This window comes from Lactuca serriola, chromosome 8, assembly GCF_051521515.1.
Source record: "Lactuca serriola cultivar US96UC23 chromosome 8, Lser_US96UC23_V15, whole genome shotgun sequence".
NCBI lineage: Eukaryota > Viridiplantae > Streptophyta > Magnoliopsida > Asterales > Asteraceae > Lactuca > Lactuca serriola.
The window spans coordinates 153,067,774-153,093,366 of record NC_136415.1 but is presented as its reverse complement, the minus strand read 5'-3'; the positions used below and the strand labels follow the sequence as shown (position 1 = coordinate 153,093,366).

The 25,593-nt window shown below is 41.7% G+C and overlaps 2 protein-coding genes across 2 annotated transcripts; one reads left to right on the top strand and one right to left on the bottom strand.

The window, feature by feature from the left end:
- The first annotated feature begins 16,049 nt into the window (after positions 1-16,049).
- LOC145070877 (HhH-GPD base excision DNA repair family protein) lies at positions 16,050-18,306 on the top strand. The gene is made up of 7 exons (XM_079017836.1): positions 16,050-16,582; positions 16,670-16,729; positions 16,811-16,930; positions 17,030-17,127; positions 17,259-17,779; positions 17,900-17,991; positions 18,075-18,306. Exons 1-7 carry the CDS (start codon positions 16,181-16,183, stop codon positions 18,138-18,140), a joined length of 1,359 nt encoding a protein of 452 aa, XP_078873962.1. The 5' UTR covers positions 16,050-16,180; the 3' UTR covers positions 18,141-18,306.
- A 535-nt stretch (positions 18,307-18,841) lies between these two features.
- LOC145070959 (auxilin-related protein 2-like) lies at positions 18,842-24,937 on the bottom strand. Its single transcript, XM_079017907.1, has 8 exons — positions 24,059-24,937; positions 21,953-23,432; positions 21,709-21,862; positions 20,502-20,608; positions 20,351-20,416; positions 20,157-20,246; positions 19,894-20,070; positions 18,842-19,345 (listed from the first exon to the last, which is right to left on the bottom strand). Exons 1-8 carry the CDS (start codon positions 24,649-24,651, stop codon positions 19,307-19,309), a joined length of 2,706 nt encoding a protein of 901 aa, XP_078874033.1. The 5' UTR covers positions 24,652-24,937; the 3' UTR covers positions 18,842-19,306.
- Positions 24,938-25,593: the final 656 nt, after the last annotated feature.

Here is a 25,593-nt window from a genome sequence, read left to right as displayed (position 1 = left end):
TTAGTTTCACGTTCGATATTACTAATCCTTAGGAAACAAATTAACTCAAGCAGTGGCCAGTTGTCTAAATTAACGGATTTCCTAGTTATTGATTCGGGTTAAATAAGACTTGTAATAGTTAATCAAATTAGTGATTCAATTAACCTCTTGTTGATGGTCATCAAACAAGCTCACACATTAACTTACATATCTTCTAGTTAATTCTAGTTTCACATTCGTTATTCCTAGACATACAACTATGTGGTCACAATAAATCATATGAAATTAATAACTAAGAGATGTTCATACAACTTAATTATTGATTTATTAACAGAAGAATAGTTATTGTCAACAAATAAGGTTCTTTAACAAGCTTAACAAAACCAATTAAAATTAATCCTACTCAAATAATCAATCCATGTTCACAAAATTGTCTACCCTAACAGAAGAATAAGTTTTTAGCTCATGATTGCAGTAAACATAAACTCAAAAACAAAATCAAAGTATGTAAACATGATTCAAATCAAAAAGTTACTAAGAATAAACCAAAATTGTCTTGATTCTCTTCACAATTGAATGTAGGGTTGATTCTTCAGTTCCTCACGACCTATCAGCACTTCCAATCGTTTCTCAGCCTCCTAGGGTTTCTCTCCATGCTAGGGTATCGATCTGAAAGTCCCTTTATATAGATTTTCACAAAACAAAGGCTACTCGGCGAGTCCAGTGACCTACTCGCCGAGTACATCACTTAAAACCCGTGTACGGCAAGTCAGCGCGTCCATAATCGCGAAAGTTCGATACAACTCGCCGAGTAATCGACCCTAATCGCCGAGTACGTTTCGAATCAGCATTTTCTCAAAACACGAAAGTCGTCCGAAATTGTGTCTACTTTTCAGAACAATTTGAATCTCATCAATCGGAGTTACGGTTCATGAGATATGGCCAAAACACTGACGAGGGGTCAAGCTGTCCAGCAACATCCTTCTTTCTTCAAAATCCAAGATCCAAGCTTCCAATCGCTAGTTCCGCTTCATTTTCCTTTCGAGCATGTCTTTGTTGCTGAAAAATGAGATTATAAACTAATTAAGCACCTTTTGTTCATTAAATGAGATAAAATCAACATAAAGTATTAAGATAATGCATGAATTTTATAACTAAATATGCACATATCAATCATCAATACATAAGGATCTTTAATAAGCTTAACAAGATGAATAACCAATTTAAAATCAACTCAACCACTCAATCAAACCATGTTCATAAGATTATCTCATCTAAACAGAAGTAAAAAGGTTTTAGCTCATATCTAATGCAAGTAATAACCTAAAATCAAATCTAATAATTCAAACATGGTTCAAAACAAAGATTAAGAAAAGAAGAATGATTATTTGCCTTTGATTCTCTTCTAAATTATTTCTTAGGTTTCAATCTCGAAAACTGAAGCTTCAAGAACCCTTTTGGTCTTTAATAATCGCACCTAGCCTCCAGCAAAAGTTAGGGTTCGAATGAGAAGCGTTTCTATATATAAATTCTGAAAACAGCGCCAACTCTACGAGTTTTCACCACAAACTCGTCGAGTTTTTTTTATAATCCGCGTATACATCGTGTACGGTATGGCATCTTCGAATCTGGAACATTCTGACCAACTCGTCGAGTTTATGCCCAACTCGTCGAGTTAACTGGGAATCAACATTTTCTCAAAACATCAAAGTCGTCCGAAATTGTGTCTAGTTTTCAGAACATTTTGAATCTCGTCAATCGAAGTTACGTATCATGAGATATGGCCAAAACACCGACGAGGGGTCAAGCTGTCCAGCAACATCCTTCTTTCTTCAAAATCCAAGATCCAAGCTTCCAATCACTCAATCCTTTTCCTTTTTCACCCGAGCATGTCTTTTATTGCTGAAATTGAAATATTAAGCTAATTAAGTACCTTTTTGTAACAAACAAAAATTTCAACCAATTTAAAATTTTCGAAAACAACCCGATTCCATTAAAGTTATTACAAAAAGGTTTTCAATACAATTTATTTTAAGTATTCCCAAAATCTCATCACAACATAGACACGAGGAGCGGTACGATCACGCCTTCGCCTTGCCACGGTCTCTTGAAGAACCTAAAAAACATTAAACCACAACTGTAAGCCCGAAAGCTTAGTGAGATATCCCCAAAATACCAACCACATATACCATACACGCATAACATGCCATAACATATCCGATCACAGAACAGCCATGCACTTCGGGTCTACCGTGTGACTGGTCCGCCGCACCGGCCAACAGTCCACCTGGTCCACCCTCTGAGTCTAGCCATAAACCTCGAGTCTGCAGTGTGATTGGTCCGCCCTCACCGGACCTTCAATCCACCTGGTCCACTCTCTGAGTCTACAGTATGACTGGTCCGCCCGCACCGGGCCTTCAGTCGGCCTGGTCCACTCTCCGAGCCTCGGCACGTCCGGTCCGCCCTCTTGGGGCCTACAGCCTATCCGGACCGCTCGTTGGGCCTTCGGGACAACCGGTCCGCCCTGGGTATCTTGCCCTACAGCACAAAGCAGGACCCGCCTCAACCCATCTCCAGTCCAAACAACCATGTGCACATAAACATACAAACGTATAACTATTCACAGTCAACAAGCCGATCAAACAGATCACATAACATATCATCATCCTAACCAGGATACCGACCTAACCGGTCACTAGCATAGCATCACCCTACATCTCAGAATACCGATCTCAATCAGGTCTCTAACACATACCATCCTAGCTACCAGGATGCAACATATCAAAGTAATAACATAACAACAAATACCCGGATCTCAATCCGATAAAGGGTCAGCCTTGGTGCCTTAGACCCTGTTGATATAGTGAGGATAACTCACCTCGAAACTGCCGACTGAACGGATAACCCAAGCTGCTCCGATCACTGACACGATCTCCACCACTGGACAACCACCAAGGCACTGAACTCAAAACAATAACCAACAATTACCAAAATGCCCCTGGAAACCACTGGTCAACCCTTGGACAAAGTCAAAGTCAACCCCTGACTGACTCTACTCGCCGAGTCAACCCGATGACTCGCCGAGTCCCCAAGCTCAGAACTTCCCCAATCCACGACTCAACTTGCCGAGTCACCCCGAGACTCGCCGAGTTCAACAACTCTGAGTCCACTCACATACAACTCACCGAGTCATCCCCTTGACCCACCGATTCACGGCTCAACCAGAAAAGATTTGGACTCTTCGACAAGACTCGCCGAGTCCAAGAACAGACTCGTCGAGTCTAAGGCTATCTTCAACCTACTCGCCGAGTTGTTCTTCCAACTCGTCGAGTTCCAGGCCATCTTCATCCAACTCATCGAGTTGTTCTTCCAACTCGTCGAGTTCCAGCCTATCTTCAAGCAACTCGCCGAGTCCACCTATGTGACTCGCCGAGTACCACCAGGTCTGAATCCATACAGAGGCTTTCCAAGCCATGCAAATGGTCCAAACCATAGATCTACCCTTCCTAAGGCCATCCATCACGTAAAGTGGCAAACTTTACGTGAATCCAAGGAGATCTAGGCCTTTTCACTCTAGGGCTAGGGTTTGGGACAAAATAGCTCCTTCAATCACTCATAAACAGGGACTTTCATGCATTCCAACCTTTCTCCATTCCAGATCTGAGGTAGCAACCTCAGATCTAACCTCTAAACTCCAACACCTCAAAAGGTATGATCTCTAACACCCCCAAAATGATGAATCTAGATAATAACAGCTCAAACAATGAAATAATACCTCAAAAGGAAGCTCCAAGAGAAGATTAACCTGAATCCTTGCAAAACCCTTTGATCCAAGTCTCTTTTCCTTCAAGATCTCTTCAACAACCACCTCTCCAAGATCCAATTCACTCAACAATGGGGTTCCCTCACGAAATTAGGGTTTCTGGAACTCAAGGGATGATAAGGAGGCTGGGGAGGAAACATAATGTTCTTTATATAGGGCTCAACCTCCAGATTTAGGGTTTTCTCCACTCATCGCCTACTCGCCGAGTCCAATCCACTGACTCGCCGAGTCGGCCACTTGACACGCGACCAAGTCGCGACTCTACTCGACGAGTCCACCCATGGACTCGCCAAGTCGCTCTTTCCCATATTACTCTTTTAGCCCTTCAACTTTACTCTTGCTATTCCGAGATGTTACAATTCTCCCCCACTTACATTAGGCTTCGCCCTCGAAGCCTGCAACAACTCAACTCCTAGAAATACTCCTGCCATGCACCACCTGGCATTAACCCAACCAGGTTCCTCAAAACACAACCATAGAACCAGAAACTCGATTTCTCCTTCCTTACGGTGTCCTGACCACCGTCCCAAGCCGGCCACCGGCTTTATTCTCTGATAACTCCACTTAACAATTGAGTATTACTCACAATGTAACACTGCTCCAAATCACAACCATCACTCGACCCATATGAGCTAGAAAATAACCCTGCACCACCAGATTCCCGATCCGAGCCCAACTCTAATCATTTTGCTGACAGAAAGACACATTCTTTAGGGAAAATCCCATGAGTTCTCCTCTTGCAATCACATACACATGTTGAACTAGCTGTAGCACCCTCAGGTTGGGAAAACCCGATACACTGATGATATCTCCAAACATCCCCCAGGATGAACCACTACTACGTACACAATTCCCTAATCAGAATCACACTGAGAGCCCAAGACTCTCTCCCTGCATCTCTTCCGAGCCTCTTGGCTTTGCACCCGCGGAATTCCTTCCGCGACCTCAGCAGACATCCCAAACCGGATGTGTTTCCATTCCACTGCCGCAAACACGCTGCTCAATGACCATACTCGGATCACTCTAATCATAACTCTACTCTGCCGCTTTCACTTCCGTGAACTTGCACTCCCTCTCGGAGTTACACACCTCTCTCTTTTCCTTTACCAAGGAATCCACTTGGCCGCCTTGTCACTCCGACAAGTGCCACAGTGCTCGCCCAACGCTACACCACCCCTTTATAGCGTAACCGTTATCTCTCCAACACACATACTCTGACTCTAATCGCAAGGACTCTCAAGCCCATGCACTATCTCAACTAATCAAGATCACTACCCGGGGTCAGACCTTCTAATGCAATCACACTGCAACATACACAATCCATATCCTCGAACCGATCCAGCAATATCTGCAGAGTCTTCAGCATGACTGGACCGCCTCACCAGGCCTTCAGCCAATCTGGACCACTCTCAGAACCTTCAGCCAATCTGGACCGCTCTCAGTGCCTTCAGTTTGGCTGGACCATTCTTCGAGCCTTCGGCCTGACTGGTACGCCTACCGGCCTTTAGTCTATATGAACCGCTCAACTAAGATCCATCATTCCGAGCTATCTCTCTGGGAAAATCCTCCCATGCATACTGTTCTAGCCCTCTAGGGGTTCCGAACTCTATCTCCAACATACATACTCGATCCCGGCCCGACCCCCAGGCCCTCCATAATCAAATACCCTAGGTCTGTATCCCGCCCCGCATGCCCGACACTTGCTCCTACCAACCTACACTCTGGACTGACAGAACACTGTTGAATCCCAACAGCTAAGCACCCTCAAATACTCATCGATCTCCCGGAGAATTTTCCAATTCTCCCCCACTTGTAGCACTGACTAACAACCACCGGTCGCCATCACCGACCTCCCAGAACAACTCTGCACAAAACCAACACTTACACGCGGACTGATTCACACAAGCATAAACAACCTTAACAAGATCCCACATCAACACTGATTAACCCGCCAGAAAGAAATTCAACCTGCATCTAACCACTCCTCAGAAAGCAGATGCTACCCGGCCTTCAAACCAATGCCAGGTTCCCACTAATAACCCTCATGGATGATAACCGACGAAATTCCCAATACAATAACCCATAACCAAACCACAACCCTCAAAAATGACGAATACCGCATCGAAAACCACACAAAGATACTAGCACATAAACAATACACCACAATAATCACAAGATAACAAGACATCAAGGAAGAAACATACCCGCAGCTGCATCCGGCACTGCTCTGACCTCCTCTGCTGAAAGCTGGAAAGCATGACCCTGAGCCCTTGGGGGCTCCGCTCCACCCTGACCTCCACCTGTGATCCTCAAAGTGGTCGGTGCTGGAGCCTGCACCGGTCCTGCAGCAAGCTATAGACAGTTGACCCTCAAATGTCCAACCTGATGACAATGATAACAAATCCTCAAATCCCGAACCGGCGCTGACTGACGACAATCCCTCGCATAGTGCCCCTCCTTTCCGCACTTACGGCATGCACCACCGGACCTACAAACTCCGGTGTGACCCCTCCCACACTTCCCACATGTGTGGCTGCTCAGATCTCCCACTCTAGCATCAACGGTCTTGGACCGTTTCGGCGCCGACTGCGACTGCACCGGAGCCTGCCTCAGCTCACGCAACTGCAACTCAATCTCTAACTCACACCGCCTGGCGGCCTCCTGCAACTCCAACAGGGTCTCACACCTCTGCGTAGACACAAAATGTCTGATGTCCCTCTTGAGCATGCTTAGATATCGAGACATCTGAGCCTGCTCCGAAGCGAACTCTGGGCAGAACATCGCCCTCTCAGTGAACATCCTGGTGATCTCAGTCACCGACTCTGAATCCTGCTTCAGCTCAAGGAACTCCTGAGTCAATCTCTCCCTCTCAACTCGCAGAACATAGCGAGTGCTGAACATCTCCCTGAACTGATACCATGAAACCGCAGCCCTCTGCGCATCTGAATATGACCCCGTGGTCAATCTCCACCAATCCTTCGCCCCGAGCCTCAACAGGTCCAGAGCACACCTCACCCTCTGCTCAGCAGGGCATGAACACGTGAAGAAACACCCCTCCACGTCCAATAACCACCTCATAGCAACAATCGGGTCCTGAACTCCATCGAAGGTGGGAGGCTTCGTATTATCGAAGTCCCGATACTGAAAGCCCCGACCAGCTCCTCCCCCTGCCGCTGCTACAGCTGTTGTAGCCGCCGCGGCAGCCGTCTCTGTGAGAGTTGCATAGCGCTCATCAAAATACTCAACCATGGTGGTCTTGATCGACCCAAAAAGCTCCGACAACTCATCCCGGAACAACTCAGCAATCTCATCACGCAGGATCTCACGAATCCTCGCGTCCAACTCGCACGTGCTCATCTGACCAATAACCTCGGGCGGTACCGACCCGCCCGGAACTCCCTCTCCCGCTCCCGATCCTGATCCGGATCCACTACCAGCATGCCTCGGAATCTCCATACTGAAAAACACCACACAAAATCTCAAACTCTTCCCACTATCCTGGGAACCAACTCTCTCAACCCAATCCTAGAGGTCATGGTTTCCCTGATACGCGTATGGGTCCTGTGCTTTCAGTAGTACGGGCCCATACTACCTTCCACACCTACCCATATTTGTATGAAGTACTTCCACAACACCCTAGCGAAAACATGCATAGCAACGCTCAACCCTCACAACTAGAGGAACACTGGAAATCTCTCACAAGGAAACCCTAGGCTATAGGCATCACAAATCAGGCAACATTATTATGAAATCCTGAAGATCCCTAGCCTAGCACTAGCATGCTCTTCTAACAAAGCTCAAAAACAAATATCATGTATGGTATTTTGGGGTTACTTACTGGCTCCGACTGATCGTACCTCCGCGTCCTCCTTTACTCATTTTGAAAACCATTTTAAATACTCTTTTGAAAACTCTCCTCGATTTGAGACTGGAGTCACACGAGTGTTCCTCCAATTCACTCAAACCAAGGCTCTGATACCAACTTGTAACGACCAAAAATTTCAACCAATTTAAAATTTTCGAAAACAACCCGATTCCATTAAAGTTATTACAAAAAGGTTTTCAATACAATTTATTTTAAGTATTCCTAGAATCTCATCACAACATAGACACGAGGAGCGGTACGATCACGCCTTCGCCTTGCCACGGTCTCTTGAAGAACCTAAAAAACATTAAACCACAACTGTAAGCCCGAAAGCTTAGTGAGATATCCCCAAAATACCAACCACATATACCATACATGCATAACATGCCATAACATATCCGATCACAGAACAGCCATGCACTTCGGGTCTACCGTGTGACTGGTCCGCCGCACCGGCCAACAGTCCACCTGGTCCACCCTCTGAGTCTAGCCATAAACCTCGAGTCTGCAGTGTGATTGGTCCGCCCTCACCGGACCTTCAATCCACCTGGTCCACTCTCTGAGTCTACAGTATGACTGGTCCGCCCGCACCGGGCCTTCAGTCGGCCTGGTCCACTCTCCGAGCTTCGGCACGTCTGGTCCGCCCTCTTGGGGCCTACAGCCTATCCGGACCGCTTGCTGGGCCTTCGGGACAACCGGTCCGCCCTGGGTATCTTGGCCTATAGCACAGAGCAGGACCCGCCTCAATCCATCTCCAGTCCAAACAGCCATGTGCACATAAACATACAAACGTATAACTATTCACAGTCAACAAGTCGATCAAACAGATCACATAACATATCATCATCCTAACCAGGATACCGACCTAACCGGTCACTTGCATAGCATCACCCTACATCTCAGAATACCGATCTCAATCAGGTCTCTAACACATACCATCCTAGCTACCAGGATGCAACATATCAAAGCAATAACATAACAACAAATACCCGGATCTCAATCCGATAAAGGGCCGGCCTTGGTGCTTTAGACCCTGTTGATATAGTGAGGATAACTCACCTCGAAACTGCCGACTGAACGGATAACCCAAGCTGCTCCGATCACTGACACGATCTCCACCACTGGACAACCACCAAGGCACTGAACTCAAAACAATAACCAACAATTACCAAAATGCCCATGGAAACCACTGGTCAACCCTTGGACAAAGTCAAAGTCAACCCCTGACTGACTCTACTCGCCGAGTCAACCCAATGACTCGCCGAGTCCCCAAGCTCAGAACTTCCCCAATCCGCGACTCAACTTGCCGAGTCACCCCGAGACTCGCCGAGTTCAACAACTCTGAGTCCACTCACATACAACTCACCGAGTCATCCCCTTGACCCACCGATTCACGGCTCAACCAGAAAAGATTTGGACTCTTCGACAAGACTCGCCGAGTCCAAGAACAGACTCGTCGAGTCTAAGGCTATCTTCAACCTACTCGCCGAGTTGTTCTTCCAACTCGTCGAGTTCCAGGCCATCTTCATCCAACTCGCCGAGTTGTTCTTCCAACTCGTCGAGTTCCAGCCTATCTTCAAGCAACTCGCCGAGTCCACCTATGTGACTCGCCGAGTACCACCGGGTCTGAATCCATACAGAGGCTTTCCAAGCCATGCAAATGGTCCAAACCATAGATCTACCCTTCCTAAGGCCATCCATCACGTAAAGTGGCAAACTTTACGTGAATCCAAGGAGATCTAGGCCTTTTCACTCTAGGGCTAGGGTTTGGGACAAAATAGCTCCTTCAATCACTCATAAACAGGGACTTTCATGCATTCCAACCTTTCTCCATTCCAGATTTGAGGTAGCAACCTCAGATCTAACCTCTAAACTCCAACACCTCAAAAGGTATGATCTCTAACACCCCCAAAATGATGAATCTAGATAATAACAGCTCAAACAATGAAATAATACCTCAAAAGGAAGCTCCAAGAGAAGATTAACCCGAATCCTTGCAAAGCCCTTTGATCCAAGTCTCTTTTCCTTCAAGATCTCTTCAACAACCACCTCTCCAAGCTCCAATTCACTCAACAATGGGGTTTCCTCACGAAATTAGGGTTTCTGGAACTCAAGGGATGATAAGGAGGCTGGGGAGGAAACATAATGTTCTTTATATAGGGGTCAACCTCCGGATTTAGGGTTTTCTCCACTCAGCGCCTACTCACCGAGTCCAATCCACTAACTCGCCGAGTCGGCCACTTGACACGCGACCAAGTCGCGACTCTACTCGCCAAGTCCACCCATGGACTCGCCGCGTCGCTCTTTCCCATATTACTCTTTTAGCCCTTCAACTTTACTCTTGCTATTCCAGGATGTTACACTTTTGTTCATTAAATGAGATAAAATCAACATAAAGTATTAAGATAATGCATAGATTTTATAACTAGATATGCCCATATTAGACATAATGCAGAATATCACAATACACAGATAAGCACATAAGACAGCTCAGATCACACAAATATACCACTCTTGGTAAGTATAGTGAGAAGACTCACCTCGTAAGCTAGCAAGTAAAAGTCTCATACTCGGGAATCTCGAACTAGCCTCCGCTTAACACATTGCATACGTATCTCTAATCAATACTCCACTCATACTCAAATACATCAAAGGTTGTTCTCTCATTCTCTCTAACTCTTGGAATGGGTAAAAGACCATTTTACCCCTCCATTGTCTCTATTACTTATGTTAACCAAACCCTAAAGTCAACAAAAGTCAAACTCGAGTCAACAGTCCCAATTTGACCTTACTCGTCGAGTCCAGTCGTTCCTTAGAGGTATTCGTGAGGGTCCAGCTTGCCGAGTAACAACATAGCCATCTCATCGGCACAAACCCTAACCGACTCGTCAAGTCGACTCCTCGACTCGGCGAGTCCATTCCAACTCTTTTCTCATTCAGACGATTTCAAGGCAGAAAACATTCCCAAACTCTAGATCTACACTCTCAAGGCTCACTTATCACGTAAAGTTACAGACTTTACGTCCATGCATGGCACTTAGGGCTTGAAATGCCAAAACACACCTTAAAAAGGGTTTTTCACTCAATATTATTATTATTACTGAATAAAGCAGGGACTTTTGGACTCTAGGGACCTCACATGGTCCAGATATGAAGTTCAAACCTCAACATGAACTCAAAACACTCTAGGTCCTCATATTAGATAGAAAAAGCCCTAAACTCCCAAAATCATGAGATCGACTCAACAGAATGAGAAAAGGTGCAAGCTTTATACCTTTCCTAGAAGCTCTGAGGTGAAATAGCCACAGATCTACCAGCTCCTTCTCGTCTCTTGGCTTGGAATCCTTCTATTCTCTTCACAAGATGTACCAAACACTCAAGGTTAGCTCAAAACACACACACACACACACACACTCTCTCTCTAAGCTCACAGGCCAATTAGGGTTTACTCTCAGGGAAGTATAGCCGCACATGAGGCTATAAGTTCCCTTAAATAGGCCCCAAACTCAGGGATTTAGGGTTTCTCATCAGAACGTCAACTCCGCGAGTCGGCTCTCGGACTCATGGAATAGGTCATTAATCCTACATGGCGCATCACGACTCTACTCGACGAGTTGTAGCACCGACTTGTCGAGTAGCTCAATGGTCCTCAAAATAAATGAATAAATCAATAAACAATATACCTGGAAGTCTGGATGTTACAATTCTCCCCCACTAGAATCAGACTTTGCCCTCGAAGTCATGATCTGGAAATAACTCTAGATACTGCTCTCGCATCTCGGACTTTGGCTCCAAAGTCAACTCAAACCCTCTCTGATGTTGCCACTGAACCTGAACCAAGGGTATCTCTTTGTTCCTCAAAACCTTCACCTTTTGATACATGATTGCAGTCGGTCTCTCAATGTAATTCAGACTCGCATCCACCTAAATGTCCTCTAATGGCACCATTATCGTCTCATCGGCTACACACTTCCTCAGTTGAGACACGTGGAAGGTGTTATGAATCTGACTTAACTCTGCAGGTAGCTCCAAATGGTACGCTACCTTACCTACTCTGGTGGTCACCCAAAAAGGACCGGTGTATCGGGGCCCCAACCTGCCCCTCTTCCTGAATCGGATCACCCCTTTCCACGGGGATACCATAAGGAGGACAAATTCTCCAACCTGAAACTCAAGCTCGGATCATCGCATGTCTATGTAACTCTTCTGGCGACTCTGGGCCTTCAGTAACCTCTGTCTGACCTGTTGAATCTGCTCAGTTGTATTGATCACTATCTCAGTGTTACCCATCACTCGATGCCCCACCTCCCCCAATAGATAGGAGTCTAGCACCTCCTCCCATAAAGAAGCTCAAAAGGAGGCATACCAATACTGGAATGGTGGTTGTTGTTATAAGAAAACTCAACCAATGGCAGATATGTGTCCCAACTTCCACCGAAGTCCAATACACATGCTCGAAGCATGTCCTCGAGCGTCTAAATCGTCCGCTCACTCTGCCCATCTGTCTGCGGGTGGTAGGCTGTACTGAAGTGCAATTGCATACCCAACTCCTCATGAAACTTCTTGCAGAACCTGGAAGTAAAACGCATGTCCCGGTCTGACACTATCGATGTCGGCACTCCATGCTGAACTACCACCTTTCTTACATATATCTTGGCCAGTCTCTCTGCAGAAGAACTCTCACTAATAGCAAGGAAGTGAGCTCTCTTCGTCAACCGGTCCACAATCACCCAAATCGCGTCGACACCTCGTGCGGTCCTTGATAATTTGGTGATAAAATCCATACAAACCTGTTCCCACTTCCATTAGAGAACCTCTAGAGGCTGCAACTTGCCATGGGGATGTTGGTGCTCAGCCTTAACCCGACGACAGGTCAAACACCTCTTGACTACCCAAGCCACGTCCCTCTTCATACAGGGCCACCAATAATCTCTCTTCAGGTCCAAGTACATCTTAGTGGCTCCTGGATGGATCGAGAATCTCGATCTATGCGCCTCCTCCATCAGAATACAGCGAGCTCTGCTAGTATAAGGCACCCAAATCCACCCTCGGAAAGTCATAAGCCCACGACTATCCATCACAAACTCAGAAACCTGCCCAATCACCCGCTCCCTCTTGTGGTTCTCTGGTCTCATGACCTCCACCTGGGCCTCTCGAATGGTATCTAAGACTGGAGTCATCACTATCATTCTCACACACATATCTCGGATCGAAGCACTCTCTGCTCCACGGCTCAGGGCGTCGACTACCACATTAGCCTTGCTCGGATGGTACAAGATCTCATAGTCATAATCCCTCACCACATCCAACCACCTCCCTGTCTCATATTTAAGTTGTGTTGATCCATGAGGTACTTTAGGCTCTTGTGTTCCGTGTATATGGTGCACCAAACCCTGTACAAATAGTTGCGCCAGATCTTGAGGGCGAACACCGCCACCCCCAGCTCTAGATTGTGAGTGGGATATCTGGTCTCATGAGGCTTCGACTGTCTCGATGCGTACGCTATCACATGCCCCCTCTGCATCATCACTACACCCATCCCTGAAATAGACGCATCACAATAGACTACGAAGTCCTCCACTTCCTCTGGGAGGGCTAGCACCGGAGCTTCGCACAATCTCTGGCGAAGAGTCTCGAATGATGCTTGCTGCTCAGGCCCCCAAACAAAGGTAACGCCCTTTCGGGTCAATCTGGTGAGAGGAACCGCAATCTTGGAGAAATATTTGATCAATCTCCGATAGTAGCTGACCAATCCCATAAAACTCCTGATCTCAGATGGGGATCTCGGCACCTCCCACCTCATAAGCGCCTCAATCTTGTCTGGATCGACCAATATCCCATTCTGATTAACGAGATGTCCCAGGAACTGGACCTCTCGTAACCAGAAATTACACTTGGAGAATTTGGCATACAACCTCTCCGACCTTAAAACCCCAAGAACCTCTCGCAGATGCTCCTCATGTTGTTCTCTGGATCTCGAATATACTAAGATATCGTCGATGAACACGATCACCGACCGGTACAACATAGGTTTGCACACCCGATTTATGAGATCCATGAATGTCATCGGTGTGTTGGTGAGCCCGAAAGGCATCACCACAAATTCGTAATGCCCATAACGAGTTCTAAAGGCTGTCGAGTTAACCCCTAACTTGCTGAGTAACAACACAACCAACTCATCGGCACAAACCCTAACTGACTCGTCGAGTCGGCTCCTCGACTTGGCGATTCCATTCAGACTCTTTTCTCATTCAAACGATTTCAAGGCAGAAAACCTTCCCAAACTCTAGATCTACACTCTTAAGGCTCACTTATCACGTAAAGTCACAGACTTTACGTCCATGCATGGCACTTAGGGATTGAAATGCCAAAACAAACCTTAAAAGGGTTTTTTCACTCAATATTATTATTATTACTGAATAAAGCAGGGACTTTTGGACTCTATGGACCTCACATGGTCCAAATATGAAGTTCAAACCTCTACATGAACTCAAAACATTCTAGGTCCTCATATTATATAGAAAGAGCCCTAAACTCCCAAAATGATGAGATCTACTCAATAGGATGAGAAAGGTGCAAGCTTTATACCTTTCCCAGAAGCTCTGAGGTGAAATAGCCACAAATCTAGCAACTCCTTCTCGTCTCTTGGCTTTGAATCCTTCTCTTCTCTCAAAAGATGCACCAAACACTCAAGGTTAGCTCAAAACTCTCTCTCTCTAAGCTCACTAAGCTCACAGGCCAATTAGGGTTTACTCTCATGTAAGTATAGCCGCACATGAGGCTATAAGTGCCCTTAAATAGGCCCCAAACCCGGGGATTTAGGGTTTCTCATCACAGCGTCTACTCGGCGATTCGGATCTCGGACTCGTCGAGTAAGTCATTAATCCCACGTGGCGCATTGCGACTCTACTCAACGAGTTGTAGCACCGACTCATCGAGTAGCTCAATGTTCCTCAAAATAAATGAATAAATAAATAAACAATATACCTGGAAGTCCGGATGCTACAACCTCATTGGAAAGTTGAATGTCGGACACTTCGACTCACAACTAAAATCCTAATAAATTACACACTATCTATGTTATCATCTAAATAGTGTTTGTATATTAACTTGTGTCTTACCATAATGCCAAATGAAAAACTTCATTAATAATTCATAAGCTTTAATGAGACCCGCCTTGGATCTAGATGGAAAAACTCATGGTGCAACTTCTTATAATTCCTTCTATCATCCCTAAAGGATCACAAGACAATCACAAGAAAAAAAATCATCACATTGTCTCCTCCCTCATTGATCTCTCTCTCACATACACTCACTCACTCATTCATTCTCTCTCTAGTTTTGGAAAGATCTCGTGAGTATGTACATAATATAATTGATATATTAGTCTTTATGTTGCTTTTTCCTCACACAAAAGCATATGGGTATGATTTATTGATAAAAACATAATGGGGTATCAAACTATCAATTAGGGATGTGCATTTAGAGCGAGCACCCAAACCGAAACTGAAACCCAAACCAGACCGACTCGAATTAGGACATAATAAGTTATTAGGTCGGTTCTCGGGTATCTATTTTAGCCTAATTCGATTCTCAGGTTACCCGAATAAAGGTTTAATCGGACCAAAAGGACCGACCTGGAAATTGAATTGTCACTTGATCGATTCCTCTTAACTCTTACGTATTGTGTATTGTCGTACCCACCGACCAAGAAAGTCAATTGTGGACACATTGATGAAATTTTGAAAAATGATGACGTCGTGAAAGAGTTGGAAAAGGCAATAAACAATGGAGGTGAAAAGGAAAAACAACCAATCAATATTCCCGAATAGTTAACTTGTATTTGGTCATTGTTATTTAGGAAAAACTTAAGACTCATATTTTAAACTGGATGCTTAACGTTTGAATATGAATTATAGATTTTGGAATATGAATTATCAATGTTTAATATATTTTTTTTATTGAACTAGATATAGAAATTTCCTTATTTTGGTTATTCGGGTCATTTTGGTTCAAAAGCATAGTGTACATGTTATTTCGGTCCTTTCGGGTTAATAACCAAACCGAAATCTGCATTATCCGAACCGATCCGATCATGTATAAGTATAATCGGTTCAGTTTCGGTTCCAACTTTTCATCTAATTCGGGTTTCAGATTATTCAGGTCTGATCCGATTCGGGTTGGCCTGAAACACATCACTAATGAACTAAATTTTTTAAAAAGTAACAGTTTTTTTTGTTTTTAAATGACCACTGTAACCAGAAAATCTACTATTTCATGTATAATGGTCTTTTAAAAATAAAAAAAGAGATTACATAAAATAGTTATTATAATAATTTTATACAATTTTAGAAGTAATAACAATTGAGTTATTTCGGATGCCCTAACTTGCTAAACAACAACTGAAATTCGAAAGCAGCATGTTTTGATTGTTATTGTCGATTCAAAAACTCCATTGAAGCGGGAAATACGCCCTCCGTTTGGCTCCACCCTCAGCTCCAAACCAAGGGATTATGGGACCGAAGACCAAACAAACGATGAAGAAGATACTGAAGAACCCCACTCCCGCCGTTGAAGATGTCATAACCAAATCCAAGAAGAGAACACGAAAGGTCTCCCAATCGAAACCGCAACCAGCGTTTACCATCGGCGACATAGAAGATTTTCAATTTAGGGAAGACGAAGTTAAAGAAATTAGGGCATCCTTGTTGAAATGGTACGACGCTAACCGGAGAGACCTTCCATGGCGGAGGATCAACGACTCCGATGATGACGACAGAGATAGAAAAGCATACGCTGTGTGGGTTTCGGAAATCATGCTTCAACAAACAAGAGTTCAAACTGTTGTAAACTATTTTAATCGGTGGATGGAGAAATGGCCGACTGTTCATCACCTAGCTCAAGCTTCCATCGAGGTTTACCTTCTCAACTTCTCAATTTCATCTTCAGTTGTATTATGATTTTCTTTGGTTAAGTAGGGCTAATATAATATTTTTCTACAGGAAGTTAATGAGATGTGGGCAGGATTAGGTTATTACAGACGAGCAAGGTTCTTATTGGAGGTCGTTTTCAAATCCTTGAAATTGCCATTGATTTATTATTCTTGTATTTTATGAAAAGCCATCGAAATTCTTTTGTGATAGGGAGCAAAAACGATTGTTGAAGAAGGAGGCCAGTTTCCAAAATCATTGAAAGATCTTCTTAGGGTTCCAGGAATAGGTGAATACACAGCTGGTGCAATTGCCTCTATAGCCTTTAAAGAGGTGACTACTTTTTACCTAATGTTTTACAAATATATTCGCTTTTTTCCTTCGATATTTAATAAAAAAAAATACAGACACTAAGAAATATTTGTAATGTAGGCAGTGCCTGTGGTTGATGGAAATGTTGTTCGGGTGATTGCTAGATTAAGAACAATATCCGCAAACCCTAAAGACAAAGAAACTGTCAAAACCATATGGTGAGTTTTTATAACCGGGCTAATGTTATCCCATGTGTACCTGATTTAGAGTGTGGGTCAGCTTAAGGGTTGTTGGAAAAATAACTGTCTTCCAGACAAAATTTAGATGAAGTTTGTTTTTTTATTTACAGGAGATTAGCGGGGCAACTAGTTGATGAGGATAGGCCAGGAGATTTCAATCAAGGTCTTATGGAACTTGGTGCTACATTATGTAAACCCTTAAACCCTAATTGTTCTACTTGCCCGATATCCGCTCAATGTGGTGCGCTTTTGGTGTCCAAACAAAACCCATCGATTGTTGTTACTGATTATCCAACTAAAGTAGCAAAAGTGAAACAAAGGCTTGATTTTTCTGCCATTAGTGTTGTTGAAATATTGGAAAGTGAAGAAGGTAGAATGAATAGTAAATTTCTGCTTGTGAAGAGACCGGAAGAAGGTTTACTTGCTGGACTTTGGGAGTTTCCATCGGTCTCTTTGAATGGGGAAGAAGCTGATGTGGATGCAAGGAGAGAAGCCATTGATGATTTCTTGAAGAATTCGTTTGGTTTAAATCTTGATATTGTTTCACGAGAAGAAGTAGGTGAATATGTTCACATTTTCACGCACATCCGCCTCAAGATGTATATCGAGCTCTTGGTTCTACGTTCACAAGGTATCAATATCCATTGTTGGTTATGGGGTGGTATCTTTTAAAAAATGTATGAGGATTTTTAATTCCATTGTTACCTGATTTACATCTCTTATGATGGTTTTGGTTAATGTTTGTGTACAGAATTGCGTAGAAAGGAGAAAGCAGATATGTCATATAAATATGTGGATATGAAAACACTTGGAAGCATGGGGTTAACGACTGGAGTGAGAAAGGTATGAATGGATTAAGTGGTTTTGATTTTGTGGTTTACTTTATGTGGTGTTTGATGAGGCTCGGTTGATTTTGTGCAATGCAGGCTTACAACATGGTCCAGAAGTTTAAACAGAGTAGATCAAGTCTCTTGAAAACAGTTTCTAGTTGAAGATAGTTTGATGTTCTAATGTAGTATCTATTAATCTATTATGTACATTATCAGCCAATGAATCGGTAATTGGTAGCTGTTTTTGGTAATCAACTTGCTTGCTTGTGGTACATCAGATTTGGACATGTTTTCTTGCAATAATCAAGCCCATTAAATTTTGAGTCCATGCCATGGTCCATGAAATACTTGAGAATTATACATGTATTCTTGCGAATAATAATAAATAATAATAATGAGAAATTGTAAACATTATGATCTTTGAATATTAAACCAAAAAATAAAGGAAGCTATAAATACATCAATCTTTTCAAGTTTTCATATTAAAAGGGTGTACAAGAATGAAGATAAATCGTAGCATTCACAGAATAAGATAATAGGGAAAGACTGATATGTTTATAGTTTCCTTTATTTTTTATTTTTTATTCAAAGATTAAAATATTTGCAGTGTCTCATTATTTATGATTTCAATTTTCAATGTTCAATTTCTAATAGTGATTTTTCTATTCCAAATTGTGTTTTTAAGTAATACAAAAAACTAATAATGGAGTATTTTGGTGGGAGGTTTTTTAAGTTTATATTAATTACTAGATATTTTATAAAAATTGTCAAAGTTTTAATTCTAAATAAAACTGAAGATGAATAAAATGGACTGGGGCCGCTGCTATGCTTAACCTCTTCAACAACACAAATCACAATGAACATGAAAAAACAAAAAGAGTTGGATTTGAATAAAATAATTATACACTCGAACAAAATCAAAATCCAAGAAGAGTACGAGTATTTGAAGGTTTTGTCAAAAATAAATTTTCAGTAAAAATAAGGAGACCCACAACACTTTTTGACCATTTGAGCTCCTGAAAAAAAAAAGATTTACTAATACAAAAGAAAAAGAAAAGGTTAAAAAGAATATGCAGAACACAATAATCATTCATGTAGAATGAGACATTTATCCCTTTGGTAATATGACACTAATATACAGCAGCAACATAAAGTCTCTTACCCCACCATTTCACCAATACATCAGGAGCTCTCTCTCTCTCTCGCATTGAATTTTGAATGCTAGGGGAAGTGGAGGGAGATGTATATAATATCAACATCCTGTGAGGTGCACAGATCTTTTCCCACAAAAATATATTTTTTCTTAGAGCATCATCATATCATATGGCTTAAAAGAGCTCCTCTGAATTAAACTTGTTCCAAGCCTCCTATTAAATATTAATCAAACTCGAAAATTATCACACCACCCAATGCACTTACTAAAACATTCATTTAATTTATGTGTGGCAATTTTTTAATCCATTCACATGTAATTACTGCAACGAACTAAAACATTCATATATTTATGTGTAGCAACATATTGCTTTAATGTTTAAATGATTTTTTGACTTTTGAAAAATAGATTTTTTACGTTTAATATTTAAATGATTTCCCTTAAAACCGTTTTGCTTTTTGTTGCTATAAAACCTAAAAACATCCAAGTCAAACGGAAAATCATTAATATTTAAATGATTTTCCTAACAAACTGAAATGACAAAATGCTCCTCTATTTTGTTTTTCTCCATTTGCAGCATGGTTTGTTTCTTTTTTTTTTTTTAATTTAAACTGAGCTTAACATTTATCTATTTACCTTGTTCTCTTTCTTAGTATCTTTTTAGTATATTATTTGTTCTTTTAAAAGTTTTTCATTGATGAAAAAAAAAAAACAGAAAACCGATGTTGTGAAAAAGGAAGAGGGATACTTAATGTGATGTACCTTAAGTAGGTCAAAGACCTTTTCAGCAACATATTTCTGTTGGACATTAGCTCCTTTTTGTTGCACCTTATCAGGATGAATACACAGAGTTGCCTTTCTATATGCCTTTTTAACATTCGCACCAGTTATCAAATCCGTCAATGATACAGGCTGCCAACCGCAACCAGGCCATAAAACCTAACACCACCAATTTCAATTATTAATTTTATTTTTATTCATGGCATCATAACATAACATGAATAATGAGGAGATATACAACATACATATTGTAATGTTGATAGCAATGCACGCAGATTTCCTTCTTTTCCTGCAGCCCAGCGCTTGATTTCAATATCCAGGCTATCAGAAATCCTCTGAGACAAAACCAAATATAGTAAATACATCAGAAAAAGAATATTATTTATTAAGCAAGCATGTTGAAGTGAGATGATCGTATGATATGAATAGTTATACTCACGTCTTTTTCTTCCTGTTCCCTTTGAGATTGGAGATCACGTTGATTTTTTTCTGCCAGTGCTTTAGCCTATTTATTATGCATCAAAATAATCAGAATTAAAATTCATAAATGGATTTTTTAACTTGTGAAAAATGAGTCCAAAATCACATACTGCGCGCTCCTGAGTGCGTTGCTGTCTTTCCAGCCTGGCTCTTCGTCTGTCCTCAGTTTCCCCTTCAACATCTTGGAACATTCCGGATCCAGAAGATGAAGGGGCAGCTTTTAAAACAAAATAAATAAAAGTGATTAGTAAACAGAAGGGTCTATTTTATACATCATTTTAATTATGATTAACAAACTTTTGTTTACAAACATAAAAAATTAAAACATACTAAAAGCTCAATCAGTTATAATATTTGGATATTTTACAAAAATAAAATTGTAAGTTTATTAAAATAATATAAAACTTATGCCACTAAAAACTACATAAATTAAAATAAGTTATATTACAAATTTTCAGATTAAAAAAAAAAACAAGAAACGGAAATTAACAAAATGGAAGAAATCACATTCCTTCTGCAATGGTGCATTCCATTCCATCAGGTAAAACATGTTTTTTTTTTTGTTTTTCATTTATATGGAATGAACCATTCCATTCATTCCCTGATTCCATCATACAAAAAACTACCCAAGAGAGTAAGTTATGTTACATAAAAATTAATCTAAGAGTCTGTTTGGTTTGATGGAATGGAATGACAAAGGACTGAAATGGACAAGGTAATGGAATGAGTCATTACATTCCATTCCATTATCATGTTTGGTTAACCTGTAGCCCTCTACAAATGCAATGAATTTTAATAATAAATGTAACTACAAAGGTACAGTGTCACAACCCTTTTATATTTAATAGAATATATAATGACTAAGATAAATTTTAAGAGTGTTATCTGTCTAAATTAAATTATAATTTTATTTTCTAGAAGCAAGTAGGGAATAGTTTTTTTGTTTATCTTTGTAGATGATAAATTTTATGCTTATAGTTAAATAATATATAGAACACTGTTCTATATATTATTTAATTATAAGCATAAAATTTATCATCTACAAAGATAAACAAAAAAACTATTCCCTACTTGCTTCTAGAAAATAAAATTATAATTTAATTTAGACAGATAACACTCTTAAAATTTATCTTAGTCATTATATATTCTATTAAATATAAAAGGGTTGTATCAAGTATCAACAATCTGGAAGGAATCAGATTCCTTCAAGAATGGACTTATGGACTATTGTATTGCATCAGGCAAAATGACTAATTCCATTCCTCCTCCAATTCCATCATACCAAACACTGGCTAAATAATAGTATGTATAGTATACCTCCAAATATTGAGCTAAGATCATCAACAATATTGGTGGTGGAAGAAGCTTTCTTCATATTAGAATTGGAAGATACTCCGCTACTGGAATTCCAAGTCCGTGGGGCCCCTTCCTGCCCTCTTCTGTTCTGTGATAATGGATCAGGTACAGAATCCTGCATTTCCCACAGGGTTTAGGTTTAGGTTTAACAATAAAAACTTCAAAAATTACATACAAAATCATGATTACACTATTTGCTACTCACAGAAGAAGCTGTCCTTGGTCTTGGAGCACTGTTGGGTCGGGAACCCCCACTGAAAAATGAATCAAGATCATTCTCATTCTTTTGTTGGTTCACCCGGGCAGCAGCAGCTGCCCGATCTCGGGCATCAACAGCAGCTCTCTGTCTAGCTTCAGCAGCAACCCTTTCAACAGCAGCCCGTTCTGCCCTACGCCTTGCATCTGCTTCAGCCCTTGCAACAGAAGCCTTCTCAGCAGCAGCCTTTTCAGCAGCTTCAGCTGAAGCCCTCTCTCTAGCTTCAGCAGCTGCCCGTTCTGCCCTTCCCTTTGCATCGATAGCTGCCCGCTCACGCGCCTCAGCTTGTGCTCTTTGAACAGCAGCCCTTTCAGATTTCAAACGAGCTTCAGCAGCTGCCCTGTCACGTGCCTCGTTTGCTGCTCTTTCACGGGCTTCCCTTGTTGCCCTTTCCACAGCTTGTCTAGCCTTTTCCCTTTCAATCTCCCTCATTCTTTCTTTCTCAAGTCTACTTTTCTCTCTCTCTTGTTCTTCCCTCTTTGATGAATCTTCTTCAGTAGACATTTCGTCTCTTTGTACTTTTACAGTTACAGATTCTTTGTTTCTAGAAGCTTTTGCGTGTTCTCTTTCCCTTACTTCCTTTGCATGCCTAAATTTAGCTTCGGCTCTGTCCATGGCATCTTTCATTGCAGCAGCAGCTGAGTTTGAATCCATCTCTTCACCATTAACATGGTCCACACCGTTATCCTGTGTTCCACCTCCACTCATGGCAAAGTTCTCAAACTCGTCTAATGGAGATGCTTGGAATGGGTTATGACTTTGAGAGTATTTACCAGAATACCCTCTTTCAGATTTTGAAGTATGCCTTGGTATTGGAGGAGGAGGTCTTGAAGGTGGTGGTGCTTTTGTAGGTTGTGTGAATAGAGGTATCTCTGATACAGTAAGCCATATATCATCAGCTGGCTGTTCTTGTTCTTGTTCATGTTCTTGAAAACTTGTCTCAGTATATGAAGGTGGAGAAGTAGTTTGATCAACAGATCGATGAGAAGTTTTGGAGACAGGTGGCATGTCAAAGACAGTTTCTTGAGATTCTTGAAAATCTTCTACGGGTGCTTTCTCTGATTGGGTCTCGGGAAATCTAAAAGAAGATTTCTCTGTTGGGTCTTTACGAATTGAACTTCTTAGTCCTTCTTTAGAAGGGCTCTGATCTTTTGCCTTGTTATTTGTCTCAGTTGGGAATGCAGGTGCAGGCTTACCAAATCCATGAAGGGGGTCAATGTCATCAAAATCAAACACACCCCTACTTACTCCGGCATTTGTGCTCCCGGATTTATTCATCTTGTGAATTGTTTCCAGTGGATCGATAAAAACACTTGGGGGTGATGTGACAGGTGTTGATGCAGATTCTAGAACCACAAATGGATCATCCGTTGCTTTAGAAGTTACCTTTGTGCTGCCAGTTGATGCTGGCACTGACTCTGAATTTGACCTGTAAGAAGAGTATGATATTCTGCATTAGACTTTTCATCTCATTCTATCTTAACACATTTTGAAATTCAGAAGCATAAAGAGTTAAGGGAACAGGAACAAGAAAGCAAGAGCTTCTGCATCTATTTATAAGCTCATTATAATCCCAGATTACAGCAGGAAATTGTAGAAAAAAAATACCAGAGAAGTAAAATGTAGCATATTCAGCTTTAAAAACACCAAAAGTAGGTGAATCCTTGAACAGCTATGTATTCCCGCGACTTATTGGAGTTTGCATATCACGAGATTCCTTTATCATTAATTATATTACCATGCAATTCATCTAGTGATACCAGTTGTGTAATCTGTAGGATAGCAGTTTGTTTGGGGGAACATAAAGGCAAGCAATTATGATTCCACTTAACTTATGACTAATGATTTCTGCTTTTCTATAGTTAATGCACACTCCTGAAATGAATTTTCTTAGGAACAAATTGTAGTTTTCACTTTGGATGGTTGATCCATATGAAAACCTAGCTATGATGCTGAATACTAAATAGAGTTATACGATTTCAAAACCAAGATCAGATAAATTCCATAAATAAGGGAATCAAACAACTAAAACGCAGTTGAAACATAGCACAGTACCTGCTACTGGATGAAGGACCACCGCTTCCAAAGCCAGGAAGCAAATCATCGAAACCTCTTGAGCTCTTACTAGCCTTCTGCTTTGGTGGCTCAACCTTCTCCGCTCGACCAAGATTTCCTAGTAGATCATCAAAATGATCACTCTGTTGACTCCGTTTAGGCGGTGATGAAGTCATCGAGGCAAAAATATTTTCCTCGTATCTCGCTGAAGCAGAATGCATTGATTTGCTCTTCATTCCGGGTAATCCATCGAAAATGTCGTCATCGTAGACCGGTTTATCGTAAACCGGCAAATTGGAAGACGTAGATTTGTTTTTAGCTTCGTTATTATTCGTGGACGACGAATTCTTGAAAATCGAATCGTAATCGATATCTGACATGGCCGGTGTTGATCTAGTGTTGTTGGTGAATTTCGGCGGACCGCCAAAAACGTCGTTAAAAATTGGATTCTCATCAGCAACAAACGGCGACGGTGACGGAGACGACGATGGTGGAGGTCGGCTCCTGAAATCTCCACCGTCCGATTTCATCGGAGCGGATTTTCCTTGGGGCCTAAACCCGAAATCTCTAGCTAACATACCAAAATCATCCATCTGATTTACCAGATCTGACAACAAAGAGGTGGATCTCAAATAATTGAGATGATTATCGATGGTGAAGTTCAAGATGTCAAAAAAGCTACTGAAACACAGCACAGATGCCGAATAGAGAGCAAACCAATCGGAGATGGAGTAGCGTTAGGGTTGGGACGACGGAGGTAGAGGAGGATGTGACGGTTGACGGCCGTTGATTTCACGATGTGTTACTTTCTGTTCCTTTTCGTCGTTCCTCCGTCTCTTGGGTCTTGACTGTCTGTTACTGGGTTTTAATTTGAGTTTTATTCGTCGTCTGATGAGCCGAGGGCATTTTGGTATTTAACGTTTTTCTATGTCAGTTTTAGTAATTGTCTAATGACTAATGACTAATGAGCCGAAGGGTACACACCGTTTTAGCCCCTAGTTCGATGTCTAGTCAAAACTTAAAACTAGATGTATATGTTTTGCAAAGTAATCCGTTTTGGTGTACACTTTTCGGTAAATTGAGTTCACTTGTTAGTAGTAGTGATACTTTGTTAGGCCAAAACTAAGTCACAAGATCTTTTGTGTATGATGTATCTTAAGAGGAGGTGGGAAGTGCCAAAGTGCCCATTGGAAACAACAATAGCAATAGATCTCATGAATCTCATTATAATGGGTAGAAGAAAGTTTATAATGGGTAGAAGAAAGTAAATGTGGATAGTGTGTCTTCATACAGAGAAAAACAATTGTGTAACAAATATGGCCTTCAACAAATGCCAAATGAAAGTCTATAGATGGGGAAAGACAAGAATGAAGTAAAGTTTAAGTGACCAAACAAAAAGATACACAGATAAATCATAATCAACACAAAAAGACTTCAAGAACCTCAAAAAAAAAAAGACAAAGTAAGGCCGTAAGTATATATAGTCCGTAAAAATATATGACTATAATAGAAGACATTTATACGAGGAGAAACAT